Source organism: Arachis stenosperma, chromosome 2 (genome assembly GCF_014773155.1).
Source record: "Arachis stenosperma cultivar V10309 chromosome 2, arast.V10309.gnm1.PFL2, whole genome shotgun sequence".
Classification (NCBI taxonomy): Eukaryota; Viridiplantae; Streptophyta; class Magnoliopsida; order Fabales; family Fabaceae; genus Arachis; species Arachis stenosperma.
The window spans coordinates 7,595,576-7,621,546 of record NC_080378.1 but is presented as its reverse complement, the minus strand read 5'-3'; the positions used below and the strand labels follow the sequence as shown (position 1 = coordinate 7,621,546).

General features: G+C 30.9%; 3 protein-coding genes across 9 annotated transcripts; all 3 read left to right on the top strand.

Moving 5' to 3' along the window:
- Positions 1 to 3,317: 3,317 nt before the first annotated feature.
- Positions 3,318 to 5,925, top strand: LOC130961712 (uncharacterized). The gene is made up of 9 exons (XM_057887698.1): positions 3,318 to 3,445; positions 3,561 to 3,786; positions 3,918 to 3,982; positions 4,079 to 4,177; positions 4,288 to 4,335; positions 4,496 to 4,565; positions 4,660 to 4,731; positions 5,094 to 5,222; positions 5,544 to 5,925. The coding sequence occupies exons 1-9, from the start codon at positions 3,366 to 3,368 to the stop codon at positions 5,688 to 5,690; spliced, it is 936 nt and encodes a 311-aa protein (XP_057743681.1). The 5' UTR covers positions 3,318 to 3,365; the 3' UTR covers positions 5,691 to 5,925.
- A 3,372-nt stretch (positions 5,926 to 9,297) lies between these two features.
- On the top strand, positions 9,298 to 12,110 carry LOC130961761 (protein NONRESPONDING TO OXYLIPINS 2, mitochondrial-like). Of its 7 annotated transcripts, XR_009079614.1 has the most exons (5): positions 9,298 to 9,521; positions 9,604 to 9,788; positions 10,015 to 10,304; positions 10,398 to 10,458; positions 11,765 to 12,110. XR_009079614.1 is itself a non-coding variant. In XM_057887760.1 (3 exons), exons 1-3 carry the CDS (start codon positions 9,379 to 9,381, stop codon positions 11,782 to 11,784), a joined length of 282 nt encoding a protein of 93 aa, XP_057743743.1. In that variant the 5' UTR covers positions 9,298 to 9,378; the 3' UTR covers positions 11,785 to 12,110. The 7 variants fall into 7 exon arrangements, 4 of the variants coding, with proteins under 4 accessions (XP_057743743.1, XP_057743741.1, XP_057743744.1 ...); XR_009079615.1 differs by lacking the exon at positions 10,015 to 10,304; XR_009079616.1 differs by lacking the exon at positions 10,015 to 10,304 and having other exon boundaries at positions 9,402 to 9,521; positions 9,604 to 9,722.
- Positions 12,111 to 23,176: 11,066 nt separating this feature from the next.
- On the top strand, positions 23,177 to 25,086 carry LOC130961979 (probable UDP-glucosyl transferase 73B6). The gene is made up of 2 exons (XM_057888036.1): positions 23,177 to 23,824; positions 24,064 to 25,086. Exons 1-2 carry the CDS (start codon positions 23,246 to 23,248, stop codon positions 24,925 to 24,927), a joined length of 1,443 nt encoding a protein of 480 aa, XP_057744019.1. The 5' UTR covers positions 23,177 to 23,245; the 3' UTR covers positions 24,928 to 25,086.
- The last annotated feature ends 885 nt before the right edge of the window (positions 25,087 to 25,971 follow it).

The window sequence follows — 25,971 nt, the reverse complement described above, 5'->3', positions numbered from 1 at the left end:
AGAAGGAAGAGGAGGAAGAAAAACGCGGGATACAAAGAGAAACAACGTGATTCGTGCACGTTATGTAAATAACTTGTATGACTTGTATGTGCAGCAATACTCTATTTATAATGCAAATCGAAAAATAAAAAATAAAATAAAAATGTAGTTTTTATAACTTTAATATAAATAACCTATTTTTTTAAAAATAAATAAATTCAAAATCCATTTATAATATGTTATCTAAAATATCTTTAATATAACATTTATTAAAATCTATCTATTTATCTATTTATAAAAACTGATTCTAACTTTTTTCACAATGAATTTAAGTCATCTTTTTTTTACTAATGATGTCACATCAGCAAATGACTTGGCAAAAGATGAAAATCAACCAATCACTGTTTAGTAAAATATTTTAAATTTTTAAAACAAAAAACTCTTATCTATTATTATTCAATTAAAACATCAAGTACTAATTAAATGCAATAAACATACATTAAAAGTGTCATAATAATAATAATTATAAAAAAGTTTCAATTATAAATATTCAAATTCTACAACTTATGCATATTAAGACTCTTACTACTTTTCATTTCTTAATCTCTCATACTAATTGTCAAAAAAAATTTTAAATTTAATATAACATTTTTATATATTTTTCATTCTCATTCATTCATTTTTTTAATTATTTACAAAAAAAATGCAAAAAAATAGCAATTAATGCAAATCGAAAAAAAATACAGTTTTGTATAACTTTAATATAAATAATCTGTCTTTTTTAAAAATAAATAAATTCAAAATCTATTTATAATATATTTTTTAAAATATTTTTAATATAACATTTATTAAAATCTATTTATAATATAAGTAATTTATCTCTCTACACATTACACGGGCTCACTCTACTTAACTTGTAATTTTAAGTATTTAATTAAATAAGCCAACGACAGAAACTAAAATAGAGACTCTTTAATTTTCACTGGACTAGAACAATTTGTTTTTGTAAAAATCAAAATAAAAAAATGAATATTGTATAAGAACCAAAAACTTAGTTAAGCTAACAATTTACTGTCTTTTGAAAATAGGGTTTTTATGCAATAGGGCTGAGACTATGTAGCAAAATTGTCTAGAAACTTAGCAATGAATTGGATAGTGGATACACACATATTCTAAAATAATGTTGATCTAAAAGCGCTCAATGTAATTGACATTTCATTAGTTTAATCAAATTCCTAACACTTGTGGCCTGTTTGACTTTCTCGAAGGAATTATTGAGATGGGATTTTCTCTTAAAAAGAATTTGATGGTAAAAATTATTTTACCTAATTCCTAAAAGGTAATTTATTATGTTAATATTTTAATTTTAATGTATTATCGGTGTAAAATAATTTTATACATATATCTAATTACGTAATAATACATCAATAAAAATAATTATTTTTTATTTTAACTATTTAATGATCATCTAAAATAACGAATATAATAGTTGTATAACTATATAAAATATTTTACACTATCAATACATCAAAATTAGCTAATATATATTACACTTCTTAGATGCATATATATGTTTTTTTTTCTTATTTATTTCACCAACTAAAAAATGCCGAGTAATAAATTTTAAGATAAAATATTATTTTAATCGTCAATATTTGAAAAGTTGATAATTGATTATTAGGGTTTAGGTTTTGTTTGAGAAAGAGAACAAAAAGAAGAAGTGTTTTAAGAAGAATTTTGATTATATTTTTTTAATACGCAAAAATAAAAAGATATAACTTAACTAATAATACTAATAATGTTGCTAATATTCATTTCACTTATTTTATTAAATATTCATGTTAAATTTAACTGCGAGATAATATTATATTCATTTAAAATTTTTTAAAACTAAAATAAGGTGTTTAAAAGCTTACGGATTAAATTAAAATTTGATCCGAACTTTAGAACTAAAATAATATTTTATCCTAAATTTTACATTAGTCAAGAACGAATTAAGATAAAAAAATATAAAATATAAAGATTAATAATATTTGTCTTAAGAAGTGATGTTTTTTTATAGATAAAATGAATGTTTGTCAATTTACGTACAAAAATGGTATGTATATTAAAATTAGTTGTCGTATATATTTATATAAATATATGTATTAATTAATTTATTTTTAATGTCTATTTTATATTTTAATATATTTTATATTAATAATTAATTTTGATATATATTTAATATGATTGTATTAGTACGTGCTTATCAATAGTACCTTTTTTTTAGTATAGATTTAAAATAAAAATTATCTATTTTGGCAAAGAAAATTTAAATGTATTTACAATTTATACTAGTTAATAGGTAATTAGCTGTGTGAAATTTGAATACAGTGACACTTGATGATCTTGTGCTTGGTCTAGAAAATCAAAAAGTGATTGTAAAATCTAATTCTCATGTTCTAATTTAAAAGGCTTATTAATTATTCTGATACTCTTTATAATTTTATTAAATTTTTAATTAAATTTTTATATTTTTAAATTAAATTTTTACATTTTTTAATTTTATAATAAAATCTTTTTAATATAAAAAATAATAGAATTAACAAAATATTTTCATATAAATTAAAGATATTTATATTAAAAATTTAACTAGATTTTTGATTACATATGTTTTAAAAAGAATATTTTTTATATAAAAATAATTTAATTATAAAATTAAAAATAATATAATAACTCAAATAAAAAATATAAAAATTTAATTACAAATTTTATAAAATCATAAAAACTAATAGAATAATTAAACCGTCTAAAGATTATAAATCCAAAATGACATATTTTAAAATATAAAATATTTTATAATAATGTTATTTTTTATGATAATGTTTTTTAAAATATATTTTAAAATTTATGTTAACAAGAATTTATATTTTAATATATGGTCGTGCAAGGCATGCTGAAGAGGTTCCTGAATCCATGCGCTTCTGCCCTGCTGCTATGCCAAGTGTTGTTAAAAATTAAATTAATAAAAACCTTAATAGATAGCAAAATAAAAACAATAATATTAAAAATATTATTTATATATTAAAATTAATCACAAAAAATAATTATTATATATTTATATATAATATATATTATTTAAATTATTTTTAATATATATTTTATATTTTAATATATATTTTATACTAATAATTAATTTTAATAATTAATTTCAATTTACATATAACATAATTAATTTAATAATTGATTTAATATTTAATCTGAACTCGTGCAAAATGCGCCCTGGAACTTCAATCTTTAATCTTCTACTATATAGTATATATAAACAGAAAAATCCATAGCCAAATTCTATAGTAAAATTACCAACATTGTAACAACAACGATGGGCAAGGAGGTCCGCGAAATCCATGTTCTTTTCTTCCCGTTCTTTGCTAACGGTCACAGAATCCCATGCGTTGACTTGGCCAGAGTTTTCGCCGCAAGAGGAGTGAGTTTGACACTGAATATTCAAACTACGCAGATTCGGAGTCTGCTTCATTTCACATCAAAGATTGTAACTTCACCGCCAAGACTGAACATTTCTCTGGTTGGAAACTTTCTAGGGTTCTTGCCGCCAAAAGAGTCAACATGAGAGCCAAATTGGTTGTGTTCCCAATACGAGGGAGAAACTGGTGCTTCAGCAGAGCCATTGATCATTCTCTTAAGAATTCAGCTACTTCTTCTTCTCATTCTCCTCCAACGTTCAAAGAACTGTGGAAGGGCGTTAATGTTGCTGATAAACCCTTTAATGCCAAAGCTGAGCTTCTTGCTGATTACTGTGGCAACAAGGTGCCTTTTTTTGTTTCGATCATTGTATTAACTTTGTTTCTTTGTCAATTTCTGTTTCTTGGGTCGTCACATTCTTGTGTGTACTGTTTTCTTAACCAATTGCTTTATTTGGTTGTGGTTGCGGTTAATAGATGAATAAAGCTTGGATTGGTTTGGAAAAAGCACCGGATGGGTCTATCAAGAAGAAGATTCATGGGTTAGTTTGTTACATTGTTGGTTTTGAATGATAGTCTTTTAAAAGTGTTGATTACGCTATCCATAATATGCTCGAATGTGATTTGAGTTGTTGCAGGTGGGGGTCATGGCTTTTGTCACAGGTTAAGCCCTCCGAGATTTTCTTGAAATCTATATCGAATGAAGTCACTAGCGTCGAAGTCATTTACCCTTCAAGGTTGGTGCATACTTGCTTGGTTTTGGAATAGTTTAGTAGTTTACTACTCTTAATAGTAGATTCGCCTTCTATATATGTTTATTATGGGGTTGATATGTTTATTATTGCAGTCTGAATGCACAACTTGTTCGCCGAAGATTAAGACATATTGCTATGAGGTAATTCTCCCTAAAACACCTGTTCCAAGAAAAAAAAAAAAAAGCAGCCAAAGTTGATGATGTTGGAACAATAATTTAATCTGGAATCTGTTAGTGTAGCTTCCAATTTAATTCTGTATTTAAATCTTCATTGGCATATGAACTATTGTCTCGTTTACAGGGGAACAATTATCCATCGGAAATACTTATATGCTACAGTTTCATTGATTCCATTTTCCTCTGCACTGATGGTATGTATGTGCTCGGTGGACTTGTGTTTGCTCTTTAATATTTAATTATTTATCTTGGCTTCAATTGATGCCTATTCTTAATTGTACATTGTAGGTTTTACCCTTGCCTAATATCGCATTCTTCTGGGTTTCATTTCGGGCTTATTCTCATTGGAGAGCCCTTCAGGTTTGTACTACTATTAGATTTGCAATGCACTTGGAGTTTATTATTCTCCCTCCATAATAATTTATGGTAATCTGTCTGTTTTGCTGCCAGAGATGTCTCTACTGCTCATGTTTGTCCTAGCTCTCTACTTTCATATGATAGTGCCATGTTTTATTGTCATGCGGAAGTATGTTTTGGAAGGGGCATCATTTGATTTGGAAGGACTTTGAAAATTGCATGGTTCTTGGTAGATGTTCACTTTCAATTAGGCCAATGGATAGTAGATTCTTAGTATTTTTGTATAATGTTTCGAGCTTCGCTTCTGACTTGATTTATCTTGAGTTGTGCATAAGTTTCTGTTATGTTTTTTGTTACCTTCTTAGGGAAGTGAGAAGCTATTCCAACTCGCCTCGGATAGCAGCAAGATGTCTAACACATCAACTCATAAGAAGGAAACTGAGCATAATGACTCGACCAATAAAACCCATAATAGTTCAGATGAACCACACTTGGTAAGTGTCTCATGCAATCTGATTGATAGCATCAAGTAAGACATTGTCAAGTGTAATTGATTTAACAATTTGCAAAATGTTATTATATTTAGAATGCATGCTTCATAGTTTTGTAGGCTAGAACTATTTTTAAAAGCCTTTGATACATTGGATGTGCAAGAGTGCACTCATATTATTGTTTTGCTTAATGAACCACTTTTGAGTTAATGCTACAATTTTGACTTTTTAATCATATAATTTCATATCATATCCCAAAAAAAAATGTGTATGCTAACATTCATTTTGTACTTTATTTTTTCTTTTAATAATCATATGACTTAGAAACTGCTGCCATTGGAAGAACTTGATGATCTTGTTGAACTTGAAGACGGGAAAGATGGCCTGAGTCAAAAAGCCATCACAAAAATTTGCAAGATATATGAATTGAACACCAAAGATGTTCTAAAATACGAGAAGTCTACTTTTTGATCAGCACAGTTTTGTAATGCAACATGATATTTTCTTCACCAATGAATTCATTTACATTTTTAAGTGTAATTATATGAATTTTTGTAAGTAGGATTTTACAGAGATACTAACTGGTTGAGAGTTTTGAGTACATATTACTCGTGAATAACTTCATCTTGGATTGTGTAATTTCAATTGTTTGTTATTATTTTTATAGTTAGTTATAACAAGTCTTGACCTCAGTAAAGGAAGAGGCTAATAGGAGTAAAAAATAAAAAATAAAAAACAACAACGAAATATACATCGACAAACATTTTATATTTGTTTTTTATTTTCACCTAATGTATCACACACAATAAAACAGCAAATACTAACTATACAATAATTTTTTTGGCATTGTTGAATTAAAATTTTATTACTATTGACTACCATTATGGGTGAAGGTGAAGTAGAAGAATCAATTTCTAATGATATTATGTGACAAGAATTAATTGTCTAAAAAATAGAACTAAATAAGAGCAAATAAAAAATCAATTGTCTAAACGGTTGTAATCAATATTTAATATTGAAAAATATTTGTTATCATTGTTATTTTAATTTTTATTTTTTTTTTGTAAAAAAATGGTATTTTTTGAGTTATTTATCAAAACACTACAACTTTAAAATAAGTACTTCTATAACAAAAAAATCCAAATACAAAATAATTTATTTATAAGCTGTTATTAATAAAAGTTCTTATATTTTAAGCTCTTTTTCTAAAAGAACTTATTTAAGTTGTTTATCCAAATTAGACCTAGTGGTCGTGTGTTCTAGTTCCAATTTCTTCCCTTACTATCTTTGCTAAATAAAACAATACATAATAACAAATGAGGGAGTTTTTTAGGAGTAATTTTTATTTTTATTATATTTGTCAAATTTAAGATAACAAAAAAAAAACTTATTTTTGGAAATATATTTCTCTCTCTATATATATATATATTTCAAAAAACTAAAAAAAATATTTCTCTTTAAATGTTTTTTAAGAGTAATTTTTATTTTTATTATATTTGGTAAATTTAAGATAACAAAAAAAAATTTATTTTTTAGAAAGCTCTAAGCTTTTTTATTTGTCTAAAGATAACAAAAAATATTTTTGCTCATACCCTACCCCAAATTATAAAGTCAGGTTCAATAAAGACAAAATGTCCAACCTAAAGATGGAGGTTGGACACAACGAAAGGGATCGACTTGTACTTATCTAAATAAGTATCTGTCACCCGAAATTTTTTATACTATTTCTATCTCATTTAGAAAGGACAGACTTGTACTTATCTAAATAAGTATCTATCACCCGAAATTTCTCATACTATTTCTATCTCATTTAGAAGATAAAATCTCAATAACTACCCAAGATAAAGGGAACGATTATCTACTAATAAAGGTAGAATTACTCCAACAGATAGTTATCTATTCTATTATAAATACACTGTATATCCACGTTCTAATTTACTAAAAACCTGAATTAAAGCCCTTGCTAATTTAAGCATCCTATACCAAAGAATCTGACCCTCACGTTTAGACCCAAATCAATGTTTCAAGTTCCTCTAAGAACAATTTCCCTTAGGTAGCATTTGTTTTCGAAGACAGAACACAGAGACATGGATAATGAATATTTAAAACGTGTTTGGAGGTAGAGACATAGACATAGAACACATTGTCTTCGGACACTATTTTATATTTTTATTTCCACTCTTTTACGAAGGACAATGATGGACACGGAATTTGAGAAGGTGGATACGGACTTTTTTATCAAAATTTTTCCCTTTCTATCGATAGATATTTTTTATTATTCTACTATTATCTCTTCTTATTTTAGCTTCTTCTTTACATCATAGTTCTTCTTTCTCTGCTTTTTTTTTTCAGATATTCTCTTTTGTAATTAATTTATTCATTTTTATCGTTCATTCTCTTCTCTATGGCATACTGTATTAATACAGACTTAATTCACTCTTCTATTTTATGTTACTTTATTTATTCTTAATTTTGTTACTTTAATATCATTTTTATCTTATTGGTTCATAAACCAATTCTTCTTGTAATTTTCTGTAATCCTACATACTCTTATTTTTTATTAAATTAATTTGTACTTGATGTAAAAAATTTGAAATCAGATGACTATTTTAATCATTTCGCATAATATTTTAGTTTTGTCTATGTTTATCCAAATATAATATAGGACATTACATTAGTGTCTTGTCCATCGTATCCAAACACAAATACATTCAAAGATAATTTTTAGTGTATCCATTCTATATATTATCTCTATCTTAGTGTTATGTCCTCCAAATACAAACACAGCTTTAGTGCCATTTTTATTTGTCTATTGAATTTAACATTTGAATTTGAACTATTTATTTAGCTCTAAGTTTTTTATACTCATTTTTTTATTTATCTTTAATTCTATACAATTAAAGCATGGCCAAAACCACCCCACCCCAAAATTCCTTTGTACAATAATAGTTTTTGGATAAGTAATAATTTATTATTTATTTTATATAAATTTAACAACAACAAAAAAAATTTAGAGAGATCGACCAATCAAACGCACTTTTGCATTTTATGTTAAATTTATTGATTAAAACATAATTTAAATGCACAAATTTAATACAACATTAAAATATTTTATTATATCAGAATTAATTATTTATTATATATTTAACTATTTTATTAAGACAAATTTAATGACTTAAATAATTAATTATTTAATTTATAAAAACAAAAATATATAATAATAAATTGTTTCATCAATAACATCTTTTTATATAGAATTGCACGCAAAAATAGTGTGTAGAAGCAGTTTATTTTAGAATTTAATTTTAATACACTTTTAATGTAAAAATATTTGACATCGGCATCTAATTATATATTAACGGTGTAAATGATTACTTAAAAAAAAGTGTAATTATATGATTATATAAAATGTTTTACACATCAATGTATCAAAATTAAATTCTCATAAATATTCTTTCAATATTTAAACTGAATGACTCTAAAATTACGTGCTACTTACGCCATTAACATGGGAGATATCTCTATTTTTTTTTTCGAAAAATTCAACCCTTAGAATTATCATTACGTAATGTATCATATAATAATTAGACTTCATATATTTAAGTTATTTCCTTCAAATTATTTTCTTCAATTGATAATATTTATTAGAACTTGACATTTTTAAAATTTTTGTATTTCAATATAAATTTAATTGATAATTTTATACGTATATCTAATTATATATCTGCCAATCAACAAAAAATTGACTAAGAGAATGCCATGCAAAAATAAATGTAAATAGACGACTATGTAAATGTGCATTAAAATAAATTCCTTTAAATATTTGTATAATAAGGAATCAAAAAATGAGCATGAGGTTGTGGTGCAAGACGCAAAAGTCAAAAGTCAAAACCATAAATCCTGTTAGAGAATTATTAGAATTAATTAGTATCATATTAGTATCGTATTAGTATCGTTTATATTTATAGCATATCTGTATATTAATTGTAAGATTTTATGTCTTTATTATATTGATTCATCTAGCACCTATAAATACCTCTTGTATATTGTACATTTCATCAAACTGAATAATACACTTTTCAGATTCCTCTCCTAAGTCTCTTATTTCTAACAAACCCTTTGCATCGCGCTGTTACCGTTCTCACGATCCTCTTCATAAATGGCTTCAGCGTGCAGCAGAATCGCGCAAAGAGCTTCTTCATTTTCTTCCATAAAATCAACCATCAAATCCACTCTTCGCTCTTCATCCTTCTCCAACACCGCCACCACTACTTCTCCTCTTCGCCGATCCATTTTAACCAGGTTTTTTTTTCCACTGTGACGTTATTTCCAAGTTCCCAAGCTCGAAATTTTTATTCCTCAAGTGTTGTGATTGTTGTTGTAGGGTTGCTCCGGAACTGAGATGCGCGCAGTCGATGCTGCCACTGCATAGTGCGGTTGCGACGGCGAGGATGACGTCATGCCTGAGAACAACATCTCGGAGCTGCCGAGCGCTATCACAGGGTACTCTCTGCTGCACCTCTCCCGGCCTCTAATACTTACTTTTTCCTCCATAAAAATTCTTCAACTGTGAGTTGCTAGTTTCCTTGCTTCATTTATTGAAGTTTCTCTGTGAATTGTACTGAGTAACATGTTTAGATATTGGATTAGCTTTGATGGAAGATGCATTTTTTTTTCATTCCTAATATATGCTGCTCTAAACATAGAAGGAGGAAATCTGAAAACACACTAAGCTCTTGAAGTGGAAAAAACATTGTTATATATGGACTAAAGGAATGTGTGTTTATTATTTAAGGGTGAATCGAACTACTACGAGACGGATGAACCAACAGTAGTTACATCGAAAGGGTTAGATAGATTGCTCGGATGAAATCGAGATTTTGTACTCTGAGTTGATAGAAAGTTGCATTGGGTTTTTGGACTTTGTTGAACCACTGGATCCTCTTATTGGTTTGTAGCACAGTCTTGGCATGTAGTGTGTCTCTGCTCAATACTATCTAGAACATTTAAATGTTTTGGAAGGTGGAACAGCCTCGCGCATGGTCTATTTTGACTCTAATTTATAGTGGGGGCATTGTTAGCTGGGTAGGTTGGTTTTGTGTATAAAACAGTTTGAAGGCCAAAAAGTACAAAGTGAATCTGATGTTATCAACTAACTTTAAAATTTGGTTCCTGCAGGCACATAGTTAATTGGGAGCTTGCGGGACCAGTCACTTTTGACCTACTGCCTCATTACCAAGTATGAAAAGATTAAGTGTTCTTTTAACATTTAATAATAATCTCTTAGCAATCTTATAATACAGCCGTATCTGTTTCATAAAAATGTTCTGATTTTTCACCAATGTATGTTAGGATAAGAATGGATTTCATGTGCAGTAATGCCCTCCTCTTTTCTTTTTTTTTGGAATTGAAAAGTGGAATTCGGATGTTTGACGAATGAAAATTGTGAAGTCGATTTTAGCATCATTTCTAGAGTAATTGACAACATTCGTTCCTTTTTCTTCGCTCAATGTTTTCTTGCTAAGGCTTTGAGGTTGAGTATCTTGCACTTGTAATCAATTGCTCTTTGAAAGAGGTCTGGTGATTTCCTTTAGAAAACCCCAAATGACTAGTTCTTTGCTATTTTTCATGTACTTAAATGTAGCAAATGTGATGAACAATTAAATCATTAGATGGGGGCATTTTTGGCAATCTATTTCAGTTTGATGTGTTAAGGAGGCCTATAGAAGTCCTTGTAAGAAGGAGAGTGGATAAGATGAATGTTAGTCTAATGGAGGAGGTGGAGGGAGACTTGGAAACCATGGAAGAAACTATCAAAACAATTTAGAACTTAGTAATCTAAATATGAACAGGATTTCATGCGTCATCTAATCATTGTTTGTTGCCAATCTCACCTATTGGGTCAAGAGTCCAGACTTAGTAATTGTGGTAGTTGTTGTATTTTGGTTTGATGTTCCATTGGACTAGTTGCAATGTTTTTTCCATCCATTAATTAGTATGATGATTCTGGTGTGGTGGATACAATTAGATTCCAAAATTTTCATTGTGAGGTCAATTTATTACCATACTTCCACTGCTCCTTAACCTTCACCTAACAAATAACATATATGTAATTCTTCAAATTAATAAAATAACCAGGCTACGAGATGGTTACCCCACATCTTTCTTGTGTTACTGATTTGTTGGTATAAATTTCCTCCGTAATTAGGAGATGATTATCCCACATCTTCTTTGTGTTAGCTCACTAGTCTACTTAAACAAGTGTTGGGAATTCAAATCTCAGTTTGTACATGCAGTAATTCATTGGCTAGCGAAAAATCCTTAAATGGACTCAAATTTCTAACAGATTAGTCCTTGAACTGTTGGGGTGAGGAATATTGTGGGAAATCAAAAAAGAAAATGTTGAATAGATAATTAAGGACAGTTATTGAACAACCTGATTCTAGGATGAGAACATTTGGCCTAAAATTTATATAAATCAGATTTTCTATTTATAGTAAATAAGTATACTGTTGGTAGTTAACTTAACTGCTACTTTTGCCCAGATGGAATTGATGGGACGTGAGACATGCATGCTGTTCTTAAGGTGGGATATTTTTCTTTGTTGTCCGAAGTGTTTGGAGAATAATAGATAATAGTCACCTCATAATTTGTGTCTAGTGTCTATGCATGTTTTTGAATAAAATTGTACAAACACCATTAGTATGGATTAATGGATCTTAGATCTTCCAGTTGTCATAGGAATTTTATGTTGTTTTTCACTCTTTGGCTCTTTGTTTTATGTAAGCATTCTTTATTTTCTGAGTCCCAAGAAACAAACAAAAGGTTACAGTATAGATTTGGAGAATCCAATAGCGTATTCATGAAGAATATTGCCTAAGCCATCTAGCATAGAATCATCATTTAAATTATCACTTAAATTCGATTTGGAATCTACTTTGGTATCAAATTTCTGTGTGCAATTGCACATATTTACATGATGGAAGGAGCTTAGAAACTTAACATTGAAATTATAACGTTATGATTAATTTTAGTGCATAATTCATCACGTTAAGATCATATTAATATTTTTCATCAGGTAACTAATTTATTTTAATGTATCATGTACTGAGTTAGACTTTGTAGATTTAAGTTATCCACTTTAAATTATTTTCTACAGTGCATACTATTTATTAAAACTTGACATGTTTCTAAATTTTGTATTTAAATATTTATAAAATAGGGAATTAAAAATTGAGCATTGTAGCAGCTAGAGATATTTTAAAAGAAGGACTTGTATTATATGAAAAGTCTAAATAGGGTTAATATACAACTTACAATGATCAAATAAGTTAGGTTTAAATACGATTTTAGTCTTTATGAAATTAATTATTTTCTACATACAAGCATTTTTCTATATAAGTAATTTATATTCACGCGTCCTTGTTCTTCTTCGTGTCACGTTCTTCTTCTTATTCATTTTTCTCTCGTTATCATTGTCACCAACACCACCTCCTCCTCCTCTTAATGTTGCTAATATTCACTTCACTCATTTTATTAAATATTTATGTCAAATTTAACCGTGAGACAATATTATACCCGTTTAAAATTTTTTAAAACTAAAATAGGACGTTTAAAAGATTACGTATTAAATTAAAATTTGATCTAAATTTTAGAACTAAAATAATATTTTACCCTAAATTTTACATTAGTCAATAATGAATTAATATATATATATATATATATATATATATATATATATATATATATATATAAAATATAAGGATTAATAATTTTTGTCTTAAGAAGTGATTTTTTTAAGGCGAATTCTATAGTATAGATGCCAAAAGACATCTATACATGTAGAAATAACGTGTTTTGGTTTGATGAGTGACACTTGGTGTTTGTTATTTGTGCTGTCTTTCATAATGTACAGTAAAAATACTGTAATTTTCAGAATTTATCTATTAAATGTAATATTAATTATGTTATTAAAATTTTAATGATATTTAGATTTTGGTATACATTGTTGGGCCAAATAAAATCATTCAGTTGGGTCTTTTAAGTTGCCCTTTGATTTCTTTTTTAAACTTTGGAATGTTTTATTCGGTCAATGCTAAAATTCTTAATCCTATTGCTATACAAATATATATTTATTAATTTGGTGAGTAATTAAGATATACGATTTATATACTTAGAACTTTTAAGTTTTACAAAGGTTTAATTACTCTGTTAGTCTTTATAATTTTGCGAAATTTTTAATTGAGTTTTGGTAATTTTTTTCTTTCAATTGAGTCCTTGCATCAAAATTTTTTTTAATTGGGTTCCTACACTTTTTTTTTCTTTTATTTGGATCCCTACACTAATTTTTTTTTAGTTGGGTCCCTATAAAATTAAGTTAATTACTGCCAAGAGGGACCTAATCGAAAAAAAAAATTAGTGTAGGAACCAATTAAAAGAAAAAAAGTATAAAGACCTAATTGAAAATTTCGTAAAATTATAAGGACCAACAGAACAATTAAACCTTTTACAATATATATATATAGTTTGTAAATATCCTTTTATTTTACTTTTACACAGAAAAAATTAATTTTATTTAAGGTTAAAATATATTTAGTAATTTAATCAATATTTATATATTAACTAATATTTATATTATTATTGTACAATTTTATTAGTATTCAATTCTAAAGAATTAAGAGTATATTACTTTAGAATAAGGCTCAAATTTAAAATGCAATAAAATATTTAATCGTTAAACATATATTCTGAAATAGGTCTATCGATAAAGAACAGAACTCAAAATAAACAAAAGACAAGAATAAAAATTGAATAAAAAATATATTAAAATTAAAATAGAAAACAAAGGATAGATTGAAATTGAATACAGAGAGAATCACTTGACTTTTAATTCAATTTCTTAATGCAACAAGAAAGAGACTTACTCAACCTTACTTGTCCATATTATATTTTGAGAATTGAATTGAAGGGACATGCTCAACCTTCTATCCAATTCTCCGATGCAACAACAGAGACTTATTCAACCTCACTTGTCTACACCATGGTTTTATCATGAAATTAAAAGAGACTTTTCACACCTCTAATCACTCAATATGACGATTACAATAGTTTAGAAGGTATTTATAATATTTTTTAGGTTAAAATAAAAAAAAACATAAACCTATAAATATAAAGCCCAATCTAGTAACTAATTAAACAAAATCAAAATATATCAAATTAAATTGAATATTCTAAAAATATAAACTAATAACTTTTAAATAATATTTGAACTCTTTACATCACGAATATTTGAAACACGTATCACCTAGTTAATATCTTATTTTAATATAATTTTTTGTAAATATAATTAAAAAAAATTATCTTTAAAATTTAGCAACTTTATGACCATTTTGTATTTCTTGAAAGGAGTCATGACATTATAAAATCTAATTTTATAATAAAAAAATAATTATTAGATGAGTAAATTTGATAAAGGAACCAAATAATATGTTGCATGATTTTATTTTGCACTTTATACTGTTACTACACATAGTTAGAAAATAGAAAAACAGAAAAAGCTATGCTTGGGCAGATTTATAGCCCAACTGAATGCATTATTCAATTTTTTATTCGGCCTATTATGTGACAAAAAAATGGATGTCATTAAAATTTAACAATATAATTAACATTATATTTAAGGTAGACAAAAGCTGAAAGTTACAGTATTCTTATTGCACATCTGAAAAAAATACCAATAGCAGACATCAAATCTCACTAACTCCAAAAAAAGACGCCAAATGTCACTTAACAAACAAAACACGTTACTTCTACATGTGTAGATGTCTTTTGGCATCTATACCATAGACTTCACCTTTTTTTAATAGACAAAGTGAATGTTTGTCAATTTAGGTGCAAAAATATTATGTATATATTTAAATTAGTTTTTGTATATATTTATATAAATACAAGTATTGATTAATTTATTTTTAATGTCTATTTTATATTTTAATATGTATTTTATAGTAGTGATTGATTTTGGTATATATCTAATATGGTTGTACTAGTACGTGCTTATCAATAGTATTAAAACACTCTTTTATCTTAATACAACACTAAAGAAATTTCACGGCCCATAAATTCAACCCAATAAAATATACAAATTCAGTTATAATTTTAGTGTTTATTATTATCTTATCTTTATTTATCTTTATCTTATCTTTATCTTTCATAGGCTAATCTTCTATATATATTTAGTTTTACCTTTATAGTTTACATTTTGAATCAATCAACAATCAATAAAATTTCATCTTTTTTTCTTTCTTTCTTTATTCTTTCACAATTTTATTATTTTTGTGTACTCTTTATGTACTCTTTTTATTTTATTATGGTATCAGAGTTTTTCTTAAACTCTGCTAACATCCATAGATAAACTAATCAATTTAGATCTTAAAACTCCTTCAACCTTTCTTCCCACTATGAATATATTATACTCTTTCTGTTTTATTAAATAGTAACTTTTTTTTAGTATAGATTTAAAATAAAAATTATCTATTTTGGCCAAAAAAATTTAACTGCATTTACAATTTATAGTACTTAACAGGCAGTTACTTGTGTGAAATGTGAATACAGTGACACTTAATGAGCAATATTCTTGTGCTTGGATTAAAAACACCAAAAAGTCGTGGCAAAATCTAATTTTTATTTTCTATTCCTATATATATAGTATCAATGAGATTGAGATAGATCTAAAGAGGCTTATTAATTATCTTTATATTTTTATCAAATTTTTAATTAAATTTTTATATTTTTTTAATTGAATTTTTGTACTACTTTTAATTTTATAATAAAGTCTTTTTTAATATAAAGAATAGTAAAATTAACTAAATATTTTTATGCAAATTAAAGGTATTCATATTAAAAATTTAACTAGATCTTTGACTACATATATTTTAAAAAAAATATTTTATTAATTTTAACATTTTTTTATATAGAGATGATCTAATTATAGAATTAAAAGTAATATAAGAGCTCAATTAAAAAATATAAAAATCTAATTAAAAAAAAGTTTCTTTTAAAAAGATGTACTCTCGTGTACTCTATTAATGAGAGATCATAGGAGAAAGGCAGGGGTGAAAAACACAGGTGAGATAGAGTTAGGCAACCATATCACGTAAGAGATCAGTGGGTTTTATGATTTTTGTGGATAACCTTCCTAATGATGCGTCGAAAAAAGAATTGTTTCATCTGTTTAAGCGGGAAGGCCGGATAAACTACTTATACCTTATATCTGTCACGTAAGGAGAGACATGGAAGAATTCACTTTTTTGGTTTTATAAGGTACACGACAAAAGAAGGGACTTTGAAAGCAATAAAAGAGATTATCCGAATGCAATTGCGAGAAAAAGAAATCTGTGGAAGATAGGAGTGTAAATTATCGAACCGGACCGAAATTTACCGCAAAACTGAACCGAAATTTACAACAATCGAATAAAAAATCGAAAAAATCGATTTTTTGAATTAAATCGATCGGTTCGGTTCGGTTTTCGGTTGGTTCGGCAAAAATCGAACCGAACCGAACCGAATAATAGGTTCAGAAATACTCGTTTTTACAAATTTGCCCTCTAACCTAATAACTAAACCCCCAAATCCCTAACTTACCACACCACTCAGTGTAGCCACACACAACCCACAACACAAAGCTTCAGTAAACTCACTCTCCCTCTTTCTCCTCCATGCCTGAGACTCTAAGAGGATGAGAGCCTGAGAGAGCCAGTGAGCCAGAGAGCTGCCGCCATCCTTCAGAGTTCAGTCGCAAGTCGTCCATCGTGACCGTGAAGGACGCCGTCGATCTCCATCGCGCCATCTCTAACCGCAGTCTTCACGCCGTCATCGATCTTTGTCTGATCTGTTCTTCTCTGTCGCGGAGCAACAGTCTCCGTCGCCGAACAAACCCTTAGTCCGAGCCCTCTCCTGCAACTCAGTGTCTTCTTCTGAGGTTAGTAACTTGATTTTTTCACAATTTGTTGTAATTTATGAGATGTTCTTGTTGCTGGTCTGTTCTCGTTGCTCTCATAAAAATTCATTGTCACAAGGTTGTTCATGCATGTCTGTTGGTACCTGGTGAAAATTTGGCAACAAAATCGAATCTTTGTGATAAGATTTGCCACTCACATGCATACATACATGATACATGATGGAGAAATTTTCATTCTACTGCCAAAAGCACGCGTTGCATTTTCTATATCGGGTCTGCTACACATACAAGTTTACAAGCTTACAAGTTGGCCCAGCCCAAATACAACTCACGCGCATGAAGAGGCATTACACGGAGCGTCACATTCACGCGCTCATAACTCAAACGGTTACGTATCCTACGAGTAATGGCAGACTCTTCCACTTCTTCCACTTCTCAAAACGATTCGAAAACAAGGCAACGCTTCCATTTTCGAGCAAAAATCGAAGTTCAAAATATACAAGTCGTCGCTAACCTTCGAAACCTCCATCAAAACACCATCAAACTCTCCATCAACAATCTGAAGAGAAAACAAAGCAACAATACTCAAGGTAAGTTCATTACGAACTAGGTTTTACTTTTCTTCTACGTCGTTGTTCTAGGGTTTACTGTTATTCTTGCTTCTTTGTTACACTGTTCTTCTACGTTGTTGTTCTAAGTTCTCCTGTTATTCTTGTTGTTCTAGATCTTCTGGTAACTGATTTTTGGGGGTATATTCCGTAGATTGGGGGTGTATACTGCTTGACATTGTAATGTTGCTTGATATTAAAGCATGTTTGAGTGATATCTGACTGATATATATATAGATGTATCTGAATCATATCTATGGGTGTATCTCACTGTTATCAATGGGTGTATCTTACTGTTATTAATGGGTGTATCTGACTCATATATATGGGTGTATCTTACTGTTATCAATGGGTGTATCTTACTGTTATTAATGGGTGTATCTGACTCATATATATGGGTGTATCTTACTGATATCTTTGGGTGTATTTTTTGTTTCAGAGAAAATGGCAGCAAGAAACCAAACAAAAGACCTTAAGTGTGCCACACATCTTCTAAGTGATAAGTTCAGAAACATGACCGAGGAGAAGAAGGCGATTGTGAGGGATCTAGGATTCGGTGGGTTGATGCACATCCCACCACTAAGGGTGGATCACCAACTGTTACGGGAGCTGGCAAACAACTTCAAACTTGGGGAGAACAGACTGAAGACAGGATATGGTACTTTCCAAATAACACCAAAAACAATAGGTCATGCGCTTGGCATCAACGCAACAGGTAACTACCTCAAAATTACAGGTGTATATTAAGTTGATGCTTGGGTGTATTTAAGTTGATGCTTGGGTGTATTTGAACCGACTTTGATACTTTGTTGTCTTCCTTTTTCTAGGAGATCTATTTTCTGAGAAAGTTGAGTATAAGAAAATTTTTGATGATGACAAAATAATTTTTAGAAGAACATACCAGTGAGAAAAGGAGAGGAAAAGAACGATGGAGAAGAAGAAGGAGGGAAGAGGCGCGAGAAGAAGAACAACCAAATCTCAAAATAACGAAAACGAATCTTTTAAATTTGGTAGTTAGATATACGCGGGATCTTATATAGCGCGTGTATACAACATATGTGGAGAGGTGCGTTTTTTTGTTTTATTGCTTAATAAACTTGTAAAGCATACAAGCCCTAATGGCTTGTATGCAGAGCTTTTCCGTTTCTATATATGTTTTTATTTTATTTTATTTTGTTTCGTATCTTATGGTGAATGAATGTATTTTTTGGCATCTTGGAAGCTGATCTCACAAATAATTTTATTTATGCCAAAAATATTATATGCTAAAAAGTCTTGAAATGTATTGAAATGAAGAGCAAGTTAGAGATAATTTATGCCAAAAATATTATATGCCAAAAAGAATATTTAAGAATCCATTGAGATGAAGTTTGAAATGGAGAGAGTGCAGGTGATAAATATTTCTTGTAAAAGTTTAGGAAGAATTTATCTTTTTAGTTGTGTTTATCTTTTTCTTTCATAAGAAAAAATAATATATTAGGAACATATAAAAGAACTATAAATTATTAAGTTGTTCGATAAAAATATTCTTTAAATGCTGTTGCTACTTTATCTTTTTAGCCTTTGATTGTTTTTATCTTTATATATTGTTGTTGCTTTAATAACCTAATATGTTGTTGTTGTTGCTTTAATGACCTAATATGTTGTTGTTGCTTTATTTTGCTTTAATTAATGTGTTTTGAACTTAGTATATTTCATAATTTGTTGTTGTTGCATAAATGATGGAAAGTGGCTTTTTGAACAAGTTTGAATGCTGATTTCCAATAAAATTGTTGTCTTTGTTGTTCATTGTTATGTATTCATAGTTTATCTTTATAATCTATATTGATTTCTTTGTTTTGTATTTGTAGAAATTGCATTAACCGGAGAAGATGATGATGAGTCTAGTGTGGATTCAGATTAAGCATGGTGACTGTTTTGGTTTTTATTTGGTTTAAAGTGGTTGTTTCACTTTTTAAAGTATGTTTGTTTTTATTGTTTGCTAGACATTTTTAATTGTCTTTGTTTTATGTTTAATTGTTGGGACAAGTTGAATTTGTATTGAATTTGGATGTCATGTACTCTTGTTATTTTAGTTGATTGACGATTTTAAATTTCATTTTATGATGATTTAATTCTGATTATTAGGTTTAAAAAAACTAAAAAAATCGACCGAACCAAACCGCTGTTGGTTCGATTCGGTTCGGTTGTCTAGAAAATAGCAAACCGAATGGTTGGTATTGTTGTAAAACCGAACAGGTCGGTTCGGTTGGTTTTCGGTCCAAAACCGAACCAAACCAAACCGATTACACCCCTAGTGGGAGAGGCTAAGTACAGAAGGCACATTGACGTTAAAGCGAAAAAGGATAAAGAGGATGAAGATAGTAACAGTCCATTGGAGAAGGAGTACATCGACCGTGAAAAAAATCGTGTAGCCAAGGTGAATATTTTGCAGAAGACAGGACCGGTAACAAGAGCGGGGTTGCCTTTGAACAAGGATACAACAAAGCTGTTGAAGGGAGGAACCTTCGAAGCTAGGTTGGGACATGGCAGCAGAGATGTTGACATAGGTACCACGAGGGGAAGATCATGATAAGGGTAGAAAGGTCTTTGCAATTGAGGAGTTGGATGAATTCAAACAAAAAAACGGCAAATCTTATGATTAGGAAGGCAGTTATGGTGTCCCGAATTCTTTGGGATCCCTATTAAGCAGTGATGAAGCCACGTATGAAAAAATGGTATCCTGGGGTTATGGGAGAGTAAGATTTGGTGAGACTACTTTAGTAAAATTGAACTCTAATACAGGTTGTTTAAATTATAAAGGGCCCAATAGAAGTGCTCGGCATGACAAAGAAAAATGGTATGATATGGGCCAATACCAAATAGGCTCATTTGATGGAACATGCCCTAGAGCCCTGGCGGGTCGGGTACTCACAACCAGAAGCAATCCAGCAGCACTTTACACTAATAGAAGAGGCCCGCAGCTTCTTGTTGGGGATGCTCATGGCTTCGGTTGCGCCATATGAGAGTGTGAGGTAGGGTGCGATGGTGCGTACATTGTTCTGCATATTCCTAAGTCTACTTTGGCGGAGGACGTGGGCGCAGGTGAAGGGGACTACGCGATCTTGGGAGAGAAGAGGGTGGAAGGTGCTGCCCTTCACGCAGTGGCTGTGGAGTCTGTAAGGCCCAACAGCGACGAGGAGAATGGTGAGGAAACGGGAGGGCAGGAAGCAGGAGGGCTGGTTGTTGGTGGCGGCGGCTATGATGACCGTCGGGTAGAGGAAGATGACGTGGATAGTAGTAAATCGCGAAGAGCTTGTCGAACCACTACTAAGCTGACCGGCGCCAGGAAGGAGTTGATCGGTGGTGCAGGACAAAAGGCGAGTCTAGCGGAGAACTGTTTAGCCAAGAAAGTAAATGGTGTCGGGTTGATGGCATATTCTGATGAGAAACTAACAAAGAAGATATATGAGGCTGGTGCATAGGGTGACGTTGTAAGTGCAGGAGAGGCAGGAAAAACAGTAGCTAGGAATGAGCTCGGAGAGTTGAATGGATCCTGTGCCAGAGCAAATAGGGTGAATGTGACTGACAAAAGGAACACTGGAGCAAGCTCGATGATGGATGGTGAAGCGGAAGAATTAGATTCAGGGGGTGAAACTATTTTGTTGGAGAAAATTTGTGTCCAAGAGGAAGGGGCTATAAGGGGCTTAGAGAAGTCAGGATGTTCGGATAATGACATTGACAGAGAGCTGTACCAGGTAGAGCAAGGTGCTAGTTGGGTTGCAAACTTTGAGAAAAACAGAGTAGCTTGAGATTTGGCGATAGAATCAGGAGCTGTTCCTTATGATGAAGAAGATGATATTATGGCTGCTCTTCAAACTCAGAACGAAATTATTGCACAAAAAAGGAGTCGTCCTAAAAATTGGAATAAGGTGTGTAATATAGTTTTTAAATGCTTTTTAGTTTTTGGAATGTAAGGGGCTTAGGGGGTGTTGAAAGATTGGGTATGGTGAAAAATTTAAGACAAAATATAATTTGAACATGTTAGGTTTAATAGAGACGAAAAAGCAGGTGGATACAAAGTTGATACAGTGTAATTTTGGAAAGATGATGCAGTGGGTGGGGTTCTTAAAAGTTTCGAACGGTGCTTTTAGAGGTTTTTTATTGTTGTGGGACGTACTGATATTTGACTTGCGTAATTGCTATAAAGGAGAGAGATGATTGTGTGTGGAAGGGGTATTGACGAACAAGAATTTTTATTGTGCGTTCTGCTTGTTAAGTTCTATCTATGGTTTGTGTCAAGTCCCTTTTTGCTACATAGGTGACTTTAATGAGGTTGTGCAAGTGGAAGAAAGAAAAGGAGCTAGTATGTTTACAGTATCAGCAGTAGATTTTAAAACATGGATACAAGATATGGAGCTGGTGGTTCTAGAGTTGAATGATCGAAAGTTTACGTGGTTCCGGGACCAATCGTGCAGTTACTTTGATCGGGTATTGGTTAGCGTGGGATGGATTGAAGAGTTTTCTGAGATGATGCTGAAAGGCAGGTAAAGAGGTTTATCTGATCATTGTCATTTGATTGTGGAGAACAGTAGATTGCTAGGGAGTCCGAAACTGTTCCGGAGTTTAAATTCTTGGTTCACTCATGAGGGTTTTTCCTTTTAGTAGTTGACAGCAACGCTAGATATGACTATGGAGGGATCTTTGTTTATTTGATTAGTATGTGTTTTTTGTTTAGTTGCTCTATTTTGTTGTGTTAAACTTTTTCTTTTAAAAAAAATATAATTAAAAATTTCATAAAACTATAGAGACTAATAGAATAATTAAACCGTCTAAAGACTATAAGTCCAAAACGACATATTTTAATAGAGGAGTATTATGGGGCCAGCAACTTTTGTGTTTTCTAACCATCAATTGGCCATCAATAATATTTTTAATGATGTGAGATTACATCCAATGGTGGGAGATCACTCACTTTTTTTTTTTATAGTTAAATGCTAGTCACAAAATACAAAAATTACTACCCCTAAACTTTATCATTTTAAAAAATATTTTAAAATTCATGTTAACAAGAATTTATATTTTAATATATGCTCGTGCAACGCATGCCGAAGAGGTTCCTGAATCAAGGCGCTTCTGCCCTGCTGCTATGCCAAGTGTTGTTAAAAATTATAGCAAAATAAAAACAATAATATTAAATATTAAAAATATTATTTATATATTAAAATCAATAAAAAATAATTATTATATATTTATATATAATATATATTATTTAATTTATTTTTAATATATATTTTATATTAATAATGAATTTTAAATTTTTAATAATGAATTTCAATGTAGACGTAACATAATTGATTTAATATTTAACCTGAACTCGTGCAAAACGCGCCCTGGAACTTCAATCTTTAATCTTCTACTATGTATAAACAGAACAAACCATAGCCAAATTCTATAGTAAAATTACCAACATTACAACAACAACAATGGGCAAGGAGAACCGCGAACTCCATGTTCTTTTCTTCCCGTTCTTTGCTAACGGTCACATAATCCCATGCGTTGACTTAGCCAGAGTCTTCGCCGCAAGAGGAGTGACATCCACCATAGTCACCACCACACACAACGCACCCTTCATCTCAAGAACGATAGGAAAATCCCAAATTACCCTCAGAACCATCAAGTTCCCGCCACCAGAGGAAACTGGCTTGCCTGAAGGATGCGAGAATTCAGAGTCGGCATTCGCACCGGATAAGCTCATCAAGTTCATGAAAGCCACCGTGCTCCTTCAACACCCACTCGAGCAAGTGCTGCAAGAACTGCATCCGAATTGTGTTGTTGCAGATATGTTCTTCCCTTGGGCCACAGACTCTGCCGCCAAATTCGGGATTCCAAGGATCGTGTTCCATGGGTTGGGCTTCTTCCCCTTGTGCGTTTCCGCTTGCATCAGAACTTACAAGCCACAAGACAAGGTTTCATCCTACACAGAACCTTTCTTGGTTCCCAACCTTCCCGGCGACATAACTCTGACCAAGATGCAGTTGCCACAAATCCCTCGAGATGACGAGGTCTCTTGTTATGCATCGAATACTGTTATTTTTACTGTGGAGACTCCAGTTATTTTGATCAAAGCCATTAAATAATTCAACGTATTAGAATAAATTATCATCTAACTGTCTTAACTATCATCTTGATATGAAAATAACTCCACATAGTTTCTACCTATCTTCACCTTCTTAAATTAGCAAGATGTTTAATATATTGTATTTAGTATTCAGTACTAAGTAGTAGTATTTGTGCAACATAGGTATTCTGCAAGTTGCTTGATGATTCCAACGAATCGGAATTGAAGAGCTTTGGTGTGATCGCCAACAGCTTCTACGAACTGGAACCAGTTTACGCCGATCATTACACCAAGGAGCTTGGTAGAAGAGCATGGTCGTTGGGTCCAGTTTCTCTATGCAAGAGGGAGACGGAGGAAAAAGCAAGCAGAGGAAGCGAAGCAGGGATCGACAAGCAGGAATGCTTGACGTGGCTTGAGACAAAGAAACCAAACTCCGTTATTTATGTGTGCTTTGGAAGCATGACAACGTTCCCAGACGCTCAGCTTAAAGAGATCGCGATGGGTCTAGAAGCTTCGAATCATCCATTCATCTGGGTAGTGAACAAAGGATCAAAAAAGAACGAAGAACAAGATGAGAAGAAGTTAGAGTGGCTTCCAGAAGGGTTTGAAGAGAGAATGGAAGGGAAGGGGATGATCATAAGAGGTTGGGCGCCGCAAGTAATGATTCTTGAGCACGAAGCAGTTGGCGGGTTTGTTACGCATTGCGGTTGGAATTCGACGCTGGAAGGTGTTTGTGCCGGGGTGCCGATGGTGACGTGGCCGATGTATGCAGAGCAGTTTTATAATGCGATGTTTGTGAGGGACATAGTGAGGATTGGGGTTGGTGTTGGGGTTCAAACGTGGGTGGGGATGATGGGGGGTGAGCCGGTGAAGAAGGAGGTGATAGAGAAGGCGGTGAAGAGGGTAATGGAAGGTGAGGAAGCAGAGGAGATGAGGAGAAGAGCGAAGGAGCTTGGGAAGAAGGCTAAAGAAGCTGTGGAGGAAGGTGGATCGTCTTATTCGCAATTCAACTCTTTGATTGAGGATTTAAGATCGCGTGCTCAATGAGGTAGTCAAGTATCTGCAATTATGCATGAAGTCATTTGAGAGATGCAATTGGAATATCTCTTTGACCTTAAGTCCATACATGCTTGTATTGTATTGTATTCACCATTTTGAAATAATAATAATAATAGTTCTAAAATAATTACCGTGGAGAAATAAATCCAATCGATTCAAATTATAAATCTTATGAATTATTTAATTACTAAATTATATTTTTTGGTGTATTGAATTTTTGACTCTTTTAAAAAAAGCTATTTTTTTTGAATTTTTGACTTATGAAATTTATATTAATGTTGTTTGGTAAAATTTTTTTAAATATATTTTTAATTTTTAAAAAAGTTGTTTAAGAGATTTTGAAAAATTAAAAAATTTTATTATTCTCCATCTCAAAAGCTATTTTATCACTCATATTTATTAAAATAACTTTAAAACAAGTACTTTTAGGATAAAAATTCAAACATAAAATAATTTATTTATAAATTACTTTTAATATAAGTTCTTATATTTTAAACTCTTTTTTTAAAAAAATTAATTAAATTGTTTATCCAATTTTACTATATATAAAATATAATAAATAGAAATAACTAGGCCATACTACATTTTGTCTTTTGAATGCAAGGACATGTGGTTCCTATCAAATAGACCTCTCTTATTGTTACCCAACATATTTTTGCAGCCCTGAGAGATGTGGTTTGGGCTTGGCTCCAAGTGGCCCAACACCTAAACATTTGGAAGGTGGGCCGCGGGTTGATGGGAGTTGGCACAAGGTGAGCTTGGATAAGGAAAGGCCTGACAACTAAATTGGGTTAGTCTAGTGGTTAGCTCACTAGTCTGTTTAAGCAAGTATCGGGGGTTCGAATTCCGCCTTGTGCATGCAGCAACCCATTGGCTAGCGACAAACCCTTAAATGGAGCTCAGTACTACGACAAATTAGTCTTTGACCTGTCAGGTTAAGGGATACCGTGGAAAACCAAAAAAAAAAAAGAAACAGCCTGACTTGGGTTGGAGGTTGGCAAAACGGGTACAAGGCATTCACTCTAACGGCGA